At 40.7% G+C, this 15,859-nt stretch overlaps 1 protein-coding gene across 1 annotated transcript; it reads right to left on the bottom strand.

Moving 5' to 3' along the window:
* Positions 1–5,525: 5,525 nt before the first annotated feature.
* Positions 5,526–15,186, bottom strand: LOC104470035 (rho GTPase-activating protein 6-like; the record flags this gene model as incomplete). Its single annotated transcript, XM_010084809.1, has 4 exons — positions 5,526–6,232; positions 6,938–7,018; positions 8,578–8,840; positions 15,089–15,186. Coding segments are annotated over 4 exons (1,149 nt in total), but the record flags the coding sequence as incomplete, so codon positions are not given.
* Positions 15,187–15,859: the final 673 nt, after the last annotated feature.

Genomic DNA, 15,859 nt, shown 5'->3' with positions numbered 1-15,859 from the left:
TGGCATTATTAAATGCTCCTTCTTACTGTTGCTGGATCACCATCTGTTTTCTATTTTACCAGACTCTTAGGGTGGGATTCATTCAGCCACGCTTGGAAGGCTACTGTAGAGAGGTCTCCAGTTGGGCAACTTATTTAGGCTTCATTTATACAGACAGTGGCAAGAAATGGGCTCTTCTAGTGACCAGCCCTTCAAAGGGGACCATCCCTCAAACAAAGACTCAAGTAGGCTGTATGGATGGTGACACAGAAATACCTGTCTCTCTCCACTGAATAAAAAGGGAGCTTGTGAGTGACTTTTCCAGATGTAGATATGCTTTAAACTTCAGAAAAATCAGATGAATGCTATTCTCACAGACGGTGCATTTTATGACCCAGCACCCTGAGTGTCTACATGCCTTGAATAGCTCTGTGGTCTCTGCAGCACTGCCTGGGCACTGAGATGCCTTCCCTTAAAGCGACTGTAGCACAGCAGTAGTTTTCTATTCTCAGTGATGCTGTAAAAGGGCTTACTGATGTCAAGATACTCCTTAATGTGTCTGAGAACAATTTCCACTGCTTTGCAGTTCTCTGAGGTTACAGCATCACACAATGAGCTACTCTTTTCTTTTTTTGGAAATGAATGCAAAGAGAACGGAAAGAGAGGGACAGAGAGAGGGAGCAAGGTGAGGCTCAGACATCCCATGTGCTTCCCAGAGGAGAAGGAAGTCCCTGACCCCCTGCCAGACCAGTGCCACAGAACCAGATGGTGCTCCAGAAAGGCTGGAATTGAGGTTTTTGCCCTCAACCAATGCCTGTGAAACAACAAAACCAGTAACAAAAGCACAAGAAAAAAAACCCCAGACCATACAACCACAAATTCCAGCCCAATTGAACCAATGTCATTTAAACAGCAGAAATGTATTCAGTGGTATTCAGCTGTGCCACAGCAGCAGCCCAGGCTCCCAATGCAGACAGAAGAGCACCTGAGAGGTTTCAAGGACCCAAGCTGGCAGCTGGATTGGCTTCGCGACACAGAGCCACTCTCGAGTGCTTGACCAGGCTCTTGTCTCCATGCCAAAGCAGCCAGCCTTGCAACCATGCAAGCAGGTTTTAACAGGGTTAACTGGAGGCTGCTGCCAGAAGGGAGGGCCAGTCCCACCTTCCGCCTTTCCCCCATGTCTGACCCTGTCCCTTCTCCAACCCTGTGCTTACCACTTGCAAAAGCCACTGAGTTGCCCAAATTTTATGTGTTCTTTGTACAGGGCAAGTTTCAGCCAGAGCAACAAGCCCTGGGATTCCTTCCACTGCTCCAAGAGCTGGTAAAAGGGATGGGATAGGAGGGTGGGGAAGAGGGAGAAGGTGCAACTTAGCCCTTAGCAGTTGAGCATGGTCTTGGAATGGGCAAGTTAACCGTGTAACCACACCTTGTTTTAAAAGAAGGTCGCAACAATATTTTTAAAGTAATAATTTAAAGTTTGAGCTTTTCCGTTTTCCCCTTGTTTCAGAGGATCCCCACCACATTTGGCTTGTCTCTAGAGCTGCACTGATTCCTCTCATGTTTTTCCTTCTGCAACAGAAGAGAGAAGAGCAGCCCCTGCACTGCTGGCAGCCTGCAGGCACCCCGTCTTCAGAGCACCCACATCTCACCTTCCTGAGGCTCAGACTGTCAGGAGAAAGAGGTTTTTTTCAGTCCTAGGTATGAACCAGCATGGTGTGATAGGATGTGATGGGAAGGAACTGAATTGCAGGAGTTTGCCCTGAGGCCTTGGGATGTCCGGAGGAGACCTTCTCTACTGTGATCTTCACTGAAGGAGGGTCCTGTCACCCTTTTGCTATGACAGGAATCCTGCTCCTAAGGGAAACAGTTAGAGAAAAGGCTTTGGTAGCCCCACACTATGGACCTTCACCATCAGAGGAATGTTATGGCTGCACAAGAGCAGGCATCATAGGAAGACAAACATTGCAGAGACGTAAAATGGAATAGCCCACACAGATCCATCAGCTAACATAAAGCCAGAAACAACCCTTTGTGCCTACATTTCTCATGGAATATAAAAAAGACATCAAAAGAAATTGTCTCTGATTGCAGCCTGGAAAGACAAGTGTCTAACACTTCAGCAGAGTGCCCGAGTCCTCACTAATGCCCCATCACCCACAACAGCTGCCCATGCTCCCCGTTTACCAGGTTGTTCATTGCTTTGCTCTCCCATCACCTTGGTTTTCCCCCTGAATCTTAAGACACCGATGCTGATATGGACACACAGGCAGGGCAGGGCCTACAAAGGGGGAAGGGGCTGCGGCAGCCAGGGCCAGGTGGGAGCTGAGCTAGGGAGGATGCGGGAGGACCTCAGGAACAGGCACCTGCCCTCAGTCGCAGCAGCACCGAGCATCAGCCCCTTCTCCCGGGTGGGGTGGGAGAGTCAATGAGAAGCTCCTCACTATGAGCTTCTAGCTTGGTAACAGCAAGGCAGGTGCAGAGGCACACAAGGATGTCCAGCTTCCCTCCTGGCAAGTTATGGCTGGATAAAATGAGTGCCTAAATAGTTAAAATAATACCAGATTTTGCGATAAATCGCAGACTTTTGCCTTGGACTACAGGCCGCCTTTGTTCTAAAGCTGGTCAATAAAATAATGCTTTTCTAGTTTAATTGACTTATTTTTATCAAATATAAAAAAGCAAATTTAAAGAAAATATGGGTTTTACTAAGGCTAGATGTATTGTGCACACCTCATTACAACCTATTTTGTCTTCAGGATGTTGGTATGTGTTTACACATCATGGCAGCCTTTTGCCAGAAACTAGTGAGGTCTTCCCCACTCCCCCTTTCCTACACTGCATCTTGGCTATAAAAATCCTCTTCTTTCAGACTCAAATGCTCCACCAGCCTCTGGACCTGCCTAAGAGGGCCTTAAACATCACTCCTACCACATAAGCTTTACTTTATGCAAACTTTACTCTGTACCTACAACTGCTATTTCACACATCTGTCTACTCCTTCTACGTTACAGAAGGAGGAATAACCTTACAGCATACTCTGAATAATTTTACAGAATAATCTCACCGTGAGAACAAGGCAGTTTTGGCTCTTACACATGTGTGCAAGAGGTACAACTACAAATTACTACATCCTTAACCCGCTCATGATAACTTTGCTCTGTCCTGTTCAAATGAAAGTAAGAGACAGAAATGATGTCATCTTGGCAAGTGTTTTAATTCATCAGAATTTATTCTGTATCTGTTTTTTTCCAAGCAATTGTATATTAAAAAGTGTGCAGACAAGGTTGTCCTCCAGCAGTGGTCTCGTTTTTTGTTCTCTGTTTTCGCATAAACTCCACATAGATGGTAATATACACATATATACACATATATACAGAGAGAGGTACCAACAAAAAGCAAGCTCTTCATGAGGCTGAGTATTCATTACCCACCTTTCACTAAAAATGCTATATGCAGGTGCTTCTATATTTAGAAAGGGATTTAAAATGTAGAGATGGACATCTAGTCCCATCTATAATAAGAGTATCTTCTGCAGCAGGACTTACTCTATGCCTGGTTTTGAGAACTATTAGGGAGCTTTAATTTCCTGTAGCAAATCTGCATCAGCCCTGGGATAATATTGAGACAAGATCAAATAGTCAAGATTTCTTGTGAGAGCCCTTTTTCGTCCTTGATTATATTCCCACTATCTTTTTAATTTGGGGTGGGGTTTTTTTGTAATAAATTGACACAGAGCTGGTGCAGTAAGCTATATGTAAGAATCTTTTTCCTATCAAGTGCAGTATCAAGATTTGTATTTGGAAAATCCTTACAACCACCAGAAGAAGAGAGCCGAGATTGTTTCTGAATGAAGGATTTGTAAAAAGAGCTGGCCAGCCTGACAGTCAAAGGCCAAATCCTGCCCCTGTCTACTTGGGTTGGTGCTTTTATCTTATAACTCCACTTAGGAAAATGGAGATATGATGGGCAGGCTCTTTATATGATGGATTTCAACCCTAAAACTTATGCAAAACATGGGATCTTGTATATTTAAGTCATCTGTGAAAGTGGTCCATAAGCTCCTAAGCCTTTTAGATGTTTTTGACAGAGATACTCAAGAATGCAATAAAAACACATAAATTTCGACATAAACCTTACTTCAAAAAAAGGAGCAAAAAATATGCTCTTTTTGCTTAGCTTTTTATTCCATCATTATGGCACAAGATAGAACTTAAAGACAACATCACTGAGTAAGTCTTCAACTTCATTAAACTTAAGACTAATATGTTTTATAAAATTCTTTTGATATGATACGCTTTCCCTTACCAAGTGATAAAAATAATTTTCTCTAGAATACTGCAGTACATTGCCACCTGCTGGCCATAAACAATTTTGCAATTTAAAAACACCAGAACGTGTATACGACAGCAATATTTAACAATGCAACATACAGTTACTGAAGGAGTACTATCGACCCAGACTTTGGCACAATATCTGTAGGAACGCAGCTGTGAACTTCTCCAAATGTCATGCTCATTTCTGAAACTCTGTGTGACTCCCTTTCATATGTCCGTCCGCATTTTTCTTTTTGCTTTGTCTAACTTTCTTAATGCTGAAACTTTGTTATTTCAAAGGAAAAGCCATATTCTTTCTCATTTGTTACACACCTCCATTTATTGGGTTGGGTCTTCTAAAATTTGGATTCCAGTTTATTATTTCAGAACAACACATAAAATCATACATTTATAAATATATATATTATATCCTGTATACATAACATTGGTTTTACTCTAGAATGGGAGGGCAGACCTTGCACTACATTCTTAGTTGGTTTTAGGCACGGCCTTGTTCTTAGTTGACTCTCTGAGCTGCTTCCTACCAGAATCTAAAAAAAACATTTTTATAATCTTGTATCAAATTTTAATTTTGTTTGAAAATATATTTATAAGAAAATAATATTTGGTATTTTCCCCTCTAAGCTCCCTACTACCCTTATAAAACATATGGCTTTTCATGTTCCACTCTATTTTAGTGTTTTTCAATAGGCAGTGGAAAGAAGGACAACTTCCCCCTTTAACAGTTTTTTATATAAGCACAGAAACCAGCTTGTGCACTTTCTATAGAATTCCAATGCATATCACGGTAATGTAAGTGCAGTGATTTTTAAAAAAGCAGTCATGATTGATCGACATCTGTATATGAAAACATAATATACGATTATCATACAATACCCATTACAGAATATACAATCATCCAAACTGCAGATATATAAATACATTTTTAGCAATATCAAAGCAACAGTTTTATCTTATACACAGCGTATGCATACAGTTGTTAGATTAAAATTTTCACCTTGTTTTTTCCTCAAAATCTTTGCTGAAAAACAGGAACATACTGCATTTGTAAATGGACTGCTTGACAGTGCTGTAAAGAAATTAAAGTGAACAAAGTTTTTAAAAGTATATGCAATTCAGCTGGTATAAAACAAACAAGCCCTCCATGTTTTCCCATGTCACAGCTGTTTTCCTATAAGAGGGAGGCATGAGTGGCAGTTCTGCAGAGTCTGATCATACAAGGGTTTCTGGGAGGGCATCAGGATTATCAGCTGATAGAAGCTCCCAAATCTGCCACCTCTCCCTTTGCCAATCCTGCCAGTCCGCCTCTGAAACATTTTTACTGTTCTGACTGTGAGGTGCTGTGGAACAGATGTGACCCGCCTGGGTGTGCGGGGCTGGCCGCTCCTGCCTGGAGGTGGCCTGGTCGGGAGCTTTGGCTGGCGGCCCTCCAGCTGCTCTGGTCCCTGAACTTTTATCTTGGCGTTGACGTCTCCACAAAGAGTGCAACGTTGAAGAAACACTCGACCGCTGTGACAACGCGGAGCTTGTTTTTGTTGGGCCTGGATAAGGGGGTGGTGGCCTCTCTTTTCTGTAAGAGGGCTTGGCTGTGCTCTGTGAACAACCCGCGTTGGAGTCGTGCTCACTGAGGTCCTCCACGCTGCTTAAAGTCAAGTGCCGCTCTGACCTGGAGTGTGGCAGGTCTGAACTCCTACTGCTGACTTCAATGCGGGGGTTACTGCACACCAGAGACACTGTGGGGTGGAGCTGACACTCGGGAATGGCAGCAGTCGTCTGGCTCCTCCGCATGACCTGCCTGCTGTTGTCCAATTCAGAGGAGCTGCCCTGCCACCGAGGAGAACACGTGGCGAGGTTCCCCTGGGAAAGAGAGCACTGTCCAGGTCGCAGCAAGCTGCTTTCATATATGTTCCCGTACGAACCTGGGGGCCAGAGTCAGAAAGACAACATCAGTCTGCGTAATCATTTATGTGGTGTTTAACAAGTTATTGCTTTTCCCCTGCATCACACTGTAGAAGAAGGATGGGGGCTTTTATCATCAGGCTACGCGACTGAAGGTGGAACAGCCTCCCCACCTGTTGGCTGAATATGGGGACACACAGCAGCAGCCCTACATCTATGTGAACCATGTCTAACAGTACTACTTTGCTCTTTCAAGTGCTTGAAAAGCAGGGTGGTGTTTCAGTCTCGCAGTTCCTCTGCGAGGTGGATGCAGATAGGAGAACAACAAAGGCAGGACGGGCCAGGGATTTGCTTGGACGATGCCAGCCAGCAGCAGGGCTAGCACCCAGGGTTGCCAACCTCACACCCCGTGCTATTGCCACTGCAGTGGCTGCTCTCAAATCCCCATCGGGCATCCACCTTCCAATGAAGTGCTATAAAAAGAATATAAAAGTATTTTTTGATGTAATTTTCAAAGTACTTTTTAACAAATCTCGTGGCATTTGAAATGTTGCTGCTTTTGTATAACCACTGTGTTTCTCTGTATTTTATTAAACAGGAACCTTTTGAAAGTCCAACTCTGGACAATGTGAGATCTCCTACTGGTTTAACTGGGACTTCTCAAACCCAGGAAAATGTTACATCTTTCCTAGATTTGGGCCTCAAACTTCTGAGAAGTAACTGACCTGTCATTGCTGGATCTTTGCAGCCACTTTTTAGTGTCGAATGCCAGGTGCCCCAGATATCAAAATTATCTTCGGAAACATCTAAATAGCAATAAGAACAGGAAGAAGGTGACAAATTCATCCTTAATGAATAAGCAATTATTTAAAAGCATTCAAATGTTAAGTTAAGAGGACTTAAAACTTTATGTAAGGCATCAGAGTCATTAGCGTACACTAGCATCTGGCTTACCATGCCCCTAACAAAAACAGATCTCAAATGTGCTGTCCACAGTTACTTCTTGTTTCAGGCTCAGATCCTGCAATGACTTCAGTGACCTCTGTATGGGCAGGACACCTGAGCTTGCTGAGAGACTGGAATTCCCTTCAAGCCTTCCTAAAGTCAGTGGAAGAATTTGCATGAGACCAGTCAACAGAAGGTAGTTCATGTGCTTTTTACAGGAAAACGGCACATCTCCCTCAGGCAGCCCCAGCCCCAGGGGTTACTGTAAGGCATGCTCTATCAACTTGCAGCATCACACGGCTCTTACACGGAAGTGCTGTCACAGAACAGAGATTTAATAAAATGCGCACATCAGGCATTGTGCTGGATTATAACTGGTTTGTGCCTTTTTCTGATTCCACCTGGCAGTAAAGGAATTTCCTAATTCGTCATGGTCCAGTATCGTTGTGATGCATAGTAAAGTCCAAAAGATGGTTAATATGATAAAACTTCATGTAATTTCCTGTTTATAACTTACTAGAAATCTACCAAATTTTGAAACCTATTCAGAAATTTAGATGCTGAATACAGAAGATAAATGTGCACTGGCATTTTTAGAGCATATAACTGAGATACTAGCCTAAATCACATTAATTCCAAAGAGAATTACGTGCCTAACCAGTACCTCTGAAATAAAATGGTTTTAAAAATACCACCAATTATCTGCATCCTTAAGCACTGGAAGTCCTTAAAGTTTGGCTCCCTAAATATCCATTTCATGAAAGTTGTTTTAAAAAAAAGTTTTTTAATGAAAAGCATCTTGAAGTGCTGGTGAGCTATCAGTTTAAAACACAGTTCTTTACAGAAGAAATAATTCAGGTGTGCACTGCCTGGATAGCTATGAAAATCATGTTATCCTGCGCTAGTAGTGATAGGTGTGTAATTGTTAGCAGATGTCAAGCTGTGCAGCTCAGCTGCATTCTCCAGCGAGCAGGAGTTGAGGTCATTCTTTCCAACTGGAGAAAATTTGTAGCTTCATGTCTTAGAGCGTCAGATTTTTCCAAAGTCTCGACCATAACCTTGCAGGTATTACAGTCCTACAGAGCATGACTAGAAGTCAAAATCTTTGCCACACTGTCATAGATAGGCTGAAAAGCAGGACATACATAGTTCTATTTTCCTACACAATAGCTCCAAGTTTTGAGAAATGTCATACCAACAGCATCCTTGACAGATGGCTGAGCTAACAAGGAGGACTGAGCACAGACCCTTTGGGCTCAACACAAGAAAATGATGTTGGTCAGTCATTTCTTTTAAGGTTATTTACACTATTGCTCCTCACATCCTGGTAGATGATAACACAGAGGAGACACTTTTAAATTATTTCAGAAACCCCCATCAGTCACTAAGGAGGAGGAACATGAGCAGGATGTATTCTTACCTTTTCCAGCCCGTGATGCAGAAGAATTCTCCTTTGTCTTGGGCTGCAAATGTCCAACCAGCGTGTACTGTTCAGGTACCTTGTACAGCTTATCTGGGCTCTGGGCAACTTCTTCTTGCATTGCCATCAGCGAGCGCTCAGACAGTACTGGGGAGTTGTTGTCGTAAGGGGAGACGTCTCCGCTGGAAGCTTTGTTGGAGTCTGTGGAGGAATGTCTTCCTCCCGTGGAATAGGAACCTTCTGACCGCAGCATCTCAGGGCTCCTGAGAAATTTTGATAAACTGCTGTTAATGAAAAATGCTTTCTGTTTACAGAGAAAGGTGCAGTTTGACATCATACAAATAAAATCAAATACAGGAGTATGATCACAGCTGCTGAAACAAAAACACTTCAGAAGCAGTAGAGAGGTGAATTTTCCATGAGTAAAACTTTTGCTGTGAAGTGGCCAGCAGAGGCCACTAAAAATCAAAAGATGTTGCTGTCAAGAAGCAAAACAACAAAAAACACACCGTACAATTCACCACAGGAAATTAAATAGTGAATCAATTCCCTATGTTACCTTGGCAATATAGCTTGTTGTAACAGTAAATCTGAGGGCACGATAGGGAAGATTAGTTTGATGCTAAGCAGTATGCTAAAATCACTTCTTCCATTCTGAAGAACTACACAATCAGAGAAATCAAAACCATAGCTCGCCTCTCATGCTGTGAGAAGGATCCTCTTCTAGAGACATCAGAAGGTAAATATTCTACAGGGGACAAGCAGATGTACCTACTGTACTTCTGATGGGGGCAGCAAACACCTGGCTCTGCTGATAACTTCTACAACTTCTCTTACCCTTTCACCTTTACATCACCAACAGCATGGCCTGCATTTAATTTTGACAAAAAAAAGGCAAACAAAACCTTCACCAAAGTACAGCCAAGGCTCAGAGAGGCAACTCTCATTTTTAAAGTGTGTTGGGAACATTAAGTGAGATTTCTTGAACTGTTACAGTTTACTACAGATAGGAGGCAGTTCGTGAGTCACTGAGCCTCCTAAAGAATATGTAGAAATACTCTGTAAACAAACATAACTTTTCCTGTCGGTCCTCCCTAGTTTATATTTTTATTACTAGTTCTTCATTTCTCTGCACCTTGATCTTTGTTCTTAGACACTTATCTTTTCCTTCTCAAGTCAAACACTTCTCTCAGTGACCTCATTAATATCTGCTCTAACTGCATGTGATAAGAAGAAATTTTTTACTGTGAGGCACTGGAACAGATTGCCCAGGGAAGCTGTGGATGCCCCATCCCTGGAGGTGTTCAAGGCCAGGCTGGATGAGGCTTTGAGCAACCTGGTCTAGTGGGAGGGGTCCCTGCCCCCTGGCAGGGGGGCTGGAACTAGATGATCTTCAAGGTCCCTTCCAACCCAAACCATTCTGTGATTCTATGATACGACAGAGGCTCATTCTTGTAAATGTTTACTGAAAATAGTCAGCCCTTCTCAGAGTCAAATCCGAAGAGAGCTTGAACTGAGTGAGCAGCCAGAGCTCATTACTTGTTATGGAACAATAACCCTCTCTCCAGACAAATGAAGTAAGACTGAAGAAAGAAAATAAAGAAAACACAGAGTGGTAAGATAGGCTAGCCAGAGCACACTACATATTAATACAGAAATAATGACAAAACTTAACACCACTTTCAAGCTGCTTTTTTTTTTTTCCTGGCCAATTTACATATTGCATGTCTCAAAACATAAAATATACACTCAACATCATCGTTCTTATGTTATTCAATATTCTATTTTTTTTTTTCATTATAAAAGCAACCATAAAGTGTTGGGAATTAATTAACTAAGTTTACTCCTCGGTAACTCCCAACAAGAAATCCATCACTGAACTGATCCTGAACCTTAACTGGGCCAACTCAAAAAACCATAGCTGCCATTTGGCAAAGTAAAGCTGATCCAGGCTTCCCAGCATGGCTGGTATAGTAATGTTGGGGAGTCATTACAAAAATAAATCATGCCTCAATTGTGTAACTTCCCATTTCAATTTCTCAACTGCACGAGTCCAAGGTAAATTAATCTATAAACAGCCACACACTGAAGAATTATTGTCTTTTAAGTATGTACAATTCTAACACAAATCTATTTTTGTCCCTTACTCCTTTCTTTCTGCCCTCCTAAGTTCTAAAAAGTTTTGTGCCATGAATGTGAGTTAAGAAGATATTTCAGCAATGTCTTGGGAATTTTCAAAGAACCAGAAAGACCAGAGAGAAGAGGGGAGAAATGTTGGTATCTGCAGGTTTCCTAAGACCAAATGTCTTTCTCTCCAGCTTTCTAGACTGAATGTCATTTAAACCTTACTCTGCTAGCATACAGACATACTTAGCACTAACGGTGAGACCAATAAGGCTTATCGCATGTAAATCTTTGCAGGATCAAAACCTAACTATGATGCACGGGGCAAAGCCACTTAGCCATGGCAAGGTAACACAAGGAATAGGGGAAAAGTAAATGGAAATGAAAGAATGTGGGAACATAAACTTGAGCTTTGTGAAACACTGATTTCATGTCTTACCTTGAATGATCTGTTATATTCTATCTCTTCTCAAGACAGAGCTCCTGATAAAAATTTACTTAAATGGAAACTGTCAAGTCTTTGGAAAGATCCAAATACTCAAGTTTCTAAACTAATTTACAGTTTCTGCTAGTAAGCCCACACAGTTATATATATAATACCACTTTCAAATTTGTTTAGAAAAAATAGTTTTAAAAATCAAAGAAAACACTTCTGGACTCTGCTGATCTTGCTACAAGAAACCATTAAAATGGATTGAATACTTTAAAGTTGGAAACTGATGTCATATATTTGCAGCTTTATGATGCTCTTTACAAACAAAATAAAACACAACTCGCAAAAGACTTTGGCTTTCATCTTTCCAAATAAAGAATGAAATCTCACATATTCCTTAAAACAAACCTTTTGCATCTGCTTGCTTTACAGTTTGAGTTCAGTAGGAAACATTCAAGTTCATTTTCCCCTGGATAGCTGTGAGATTCTCTACCCACATACTGGGGAAAAACTAAATTGGGAGGCAAATACTGCGCAAAATACCCACTCGTCTATATGCAGTCTTAGAATAAGGGCAGATTATGGTCTTCACAAAGAAAAACAGAAGATTATGTACTACCAAATGTGAGAAATGGGAAGGCAAGTGTAGTATTTTCTAGTGATTATGAACTACATAAAGGAAAATATTTTAAAAGTGGTTACGTACAAACTGAAAGATTTGAAAGCTGCAGAAGGAACGCACGTCATGTGTTCAGAATGCTATTTCAGATTCCAAACCAAAAATCAACTATGCTGTGAAGGAGTCTTGGGCTTTCCTTTTTAATTGGCATCCTTCTGAACTGATGTTATCCACCAGTCTAGTTGCATAGGTGAACTGGAAAAACGTCAATAATAATAATTACTTCTACTGGGGATATTCCTACTTTTCTCCTGGCATCAGGGTCACCAAAAAAAGAAATCCCTTTCTAGTTTTGTCAGAAATCCTCTTCTGTTATACCTTAAAACTTCTGAGTGGGAAAACAATTGTGTCTTACAGAAGGCAAATCATACGGAGTGTGATGACTTGGCAGCATGAAGGAGTGATTTCCATACATATTTGAGCAACACAGGTGCCACCAACAAAACAGATTATTATTATGGGATTATGCTGTGGTTGCTGCTGTGACAGGGTAGAGGACTCAACGATTCAGGGAGACTCTGCAGCTTTGAAAACTGCATTTACACATACTGTATGGCCTATTGTATGACTTCATCTTTGTGTCACAGGTTAGGATGAATTAAAACCCATCTTCATCATCCAAAAACATTCAAAAATTCTATAACTTTGGAACTAATTTTCTCTAAAAGGACTGCTAATCATTATAATCAATAAATAAGCATAAGAAACAGATTTTATTTTTGTGTTAAAGTTGCTTCATCTTACAACTGGAAACCCCAAATTCCACTGTCATCAAGCCAATATACAAAAAATTTGTGAAAGTCATCCACAACAGCACACTTTATAATTGCTGCCAATGGTAATTAGTGCTTTACCATGAACAACTTCCATAGACTCCCTCACACACCATTCATGATGCTCAGCTCTTAAGAGAAATGAAAGATGAGCAACATCTGATTTGTTCTCCTCCGGGGAGGAAAAGAGATTGTGTTTTCTCTGTTAGATCAGAGCCAAGAAAGCATTTGTAATGACATCAAAAGCAGAGATGTGAGGGCAATTGCAGAAACAGGACCTTCAAAGCAACTAATATGACATTGAAGTCTTGAAGCTGACTATGCAGCCTACTAGCTTTTCTGATGAAGACTGTCTGAAGAATTTGTCCCAGTTTGGGTCTTGAGTACGTGACCAGGAAATTTCTGAGAGTAGTAAGGATGTATTTGGAGGCTCATTTTTATCAAGTCAAGACAAGCATCTCCTTGTTCTCTGCTGCCTCACATTTCTTACAGGAAAAATAACCAACAAGTATGTAGCCTCAAAACTGAGATTATATTCTGAAAATAGATTACTCTCTTAAGAGCATCACACTCCTAGCAATAACACTAAGCGACATTCCCTCTAATTGCCTGGAATATCTTAACCAAGAAGTTGCAATCACAGTGAAAACATCTCATTAAGAATAAATCACTTACATGATAGCACAGTAGAATAAAAAATGACAGATAGTAAGCTCTTCCTATTTCAGTGATATTTCATCTGCCCATTACTGAAAATACATTAAATTGGTACCAGGGCAGCTAAATGTTCCCACTGGGTTTTGTTACCTTTTCTTACAAAACCATTTTTGTCAGTTTTGACCAGCTTTGCACAAAAGATCCATTTTCCCCTGCAGGTGTGCATGCTGGCTGAAAAGTGAGGAAGCTCAAGGAAAGGTCAATTAACTTAAAGGAAACAGGATCTAACAATAATCTGTTACATCCACAACGATTTGCAATAAATTTATGCTCAATTGATATGTGTAGCCACATGTGAGATACAATTTTATGTCTTTCTGTTATATAGATGGTGAAATCCAGCATAAAGGTTTTTATTAGCTTGAGTTAGAAATAATATGATCATTCCAAACTGAGGGCTTAAAGAAAGACGTCTACAGACTTTACCATATGTCATGTGATCTGCAGTCTCTCTCCTAACTGTGGTCTTGGCTCATGGCAAATGCGAAATAAGTGTAAAAGACAACCAACGTACCTCTAATTATCCTGCATTTACTGTGATCTAAATACCAACACAGTTACTTGTCAGTCAGACATAAACTAACTGAAATGATTTCATGTCTATGGTAGACTAAGAAAACACACAGAGACAATTAACCACAAATCAGATGATCTGTGATAATTTGCTACTGCATGTTATATCTTCATGTGGTTAAGTCAACAAACTAATAAAATCCTTTACGACACATGATATATTCTGCACATATTTTTGGTTTTAATTTTTATAATTAAAGAAAGCTTTTTCCTTCACGTGTTAATTATATTATTTCTTTTATACATCTTCCTTTAAATCCTGGCACACTATTACATTACCTCCAACTACACAATGTTCAGAGGAAGAGAAAAAAAAAAATCACAGCCAACTGACTGCAAAAATTAAATTTTAATCATATTCTGAATGCACTAGGCACTTTCCACACACACACGAAGACAAAGTCCAATCTGTCCCAGAGAGTTTGGAGTCTAGGAAACGTCTTAAAAATTGCTTAAAGCAAGCTTGTCAATTTTATGATTTTGGGGTCTGACATACTGGGATTCACTAGAATAAAGGCAATGACTGTGTGTCCCATGAGAAAACCAGGAATCCTGTTAATCCGAATGTACAAACTCATTGCATTAAGGCACACAGGTGTAGGCATATATACACCATACACAAAGTTGGAATATGTTATGTATCACAACTGCAATAGTGACCGGTGTGATTTTTTTTCTTCAGATCTTTCACAAAGCATACAATTAAATAATATCCAAAGAGTCTCCATAAACCTGCTGTTGAGGCAGTTGACTTGTTTACAATGTCCTATGTGTATGCAATAGGAAAAGAACAACAAACTGGTCAAATGCCTAGCCGTGATTGTGTTAAGGCACTCTAGGGTGTGCTTCAAGGATAGTGTAATACACGCCTCCTGTTACTGAAGACTACAAGAAACCTAAGACACGAACTAGCAGATCACTAGAATACATCCTGTCAGATAATAGTGCACTGAATATTTTTATGTACATATCATTCTGTTCTCTGCAGCAGAACGCAATCTTTCCTCTGAATTGGGAAACAAGATTTGTCTTTAGAAAACACTGTACAAGAGTCATAATTTCTTTGGCAGAGTCTGCGTAATGGGGAAGATATTTCTACTCCACTGTAGACAGTGCAGAAGAGTTGTGGAAAACTAGAACCTTTTGAACACTTCCAGTGGGAGACAGAAATTCCCAGCAGAAACAAGGATGATGAAAAAACAGATTACTCACGATGACTGGGAAGCTTTCCTCCTCAACAAATAGTCCACAACATCTGGGTCGGTCTCTAACAGGCTTATAAGAACTTCATTCTGTAGGTCAGGGGAAACCTATGAAGACAACAAAAATACTTAGTTGGAGATTAATATCCTTTCACATACATTAATTTCAGTACTATGCTTAATTTAAAAGACCAAGTAAAAGTACATTTACAGATAGTATATGAAAATAAATATTCAGAAGTTTCCACTTAGAAGTGTCATGTAACAACAGGTGAAATAGGGCTAAAGATCACTTTGTACAATGTCAAATGCTGATTACTGTTGCATAACCCATTAGTATCCATTTGGGTTTTATATCTGATAACAACAGTGGGATTATTCAGTGGGATTATTTAGTAGGATTATTCAGGAGTTCCTTGTTCAGGCTTGCATGGATGAACAAGGAACTCCTGAGCAAACTCAAACAAAAAAAAGGAAGCATACAGAGGGTGGAAGCAAAGACAGGTAGCCTGGATCTCTGTCCGTGAAGCCAGAGATCAGGTTAGGAAAGCTAAAGCCCTAATAGCATTAAATATGGCCGAGGACATTAAGGGTAACACAAAGAACTTCTATAGGTATGTCAGCGATAAAAGGAGGAGTAGGGAAAATGTGGGCCCCCTCCAGAAGAAAGTGGGAGACCTGGCGACCCAGGATGTAGAGAAGGCTGAGGTACTTAACGAGTTCTTTACCTCAGTCTTCACTGGCAAGAGCTCAAGCCACACTGCCCAAGTTGCAGAAGGCA

The sequence above is a fragment of the Pterocles gutturalis genome, unplaced genomic scaffold (genome assembly GCF_000699245.1).
Source record: "Pterocles gutturalis isolate BGI_N339 unplaced genomic scaffold, ASM69924v1 scaffold14510, whole genome shotgun sequence".
Classification (NCBI taxonomy): domain Eukaryota; kingdom Metazoa; phylum Chordata; class Aves; order Pterocliformes; family Pteroclidae; genus Pterocles; species Pterocles gutturalis.
The sequence above is the reverse complement of the archived record's forward strand: the minus strand, read 5'-3'. Positions and strand labels throughout refer to the sequence as shown.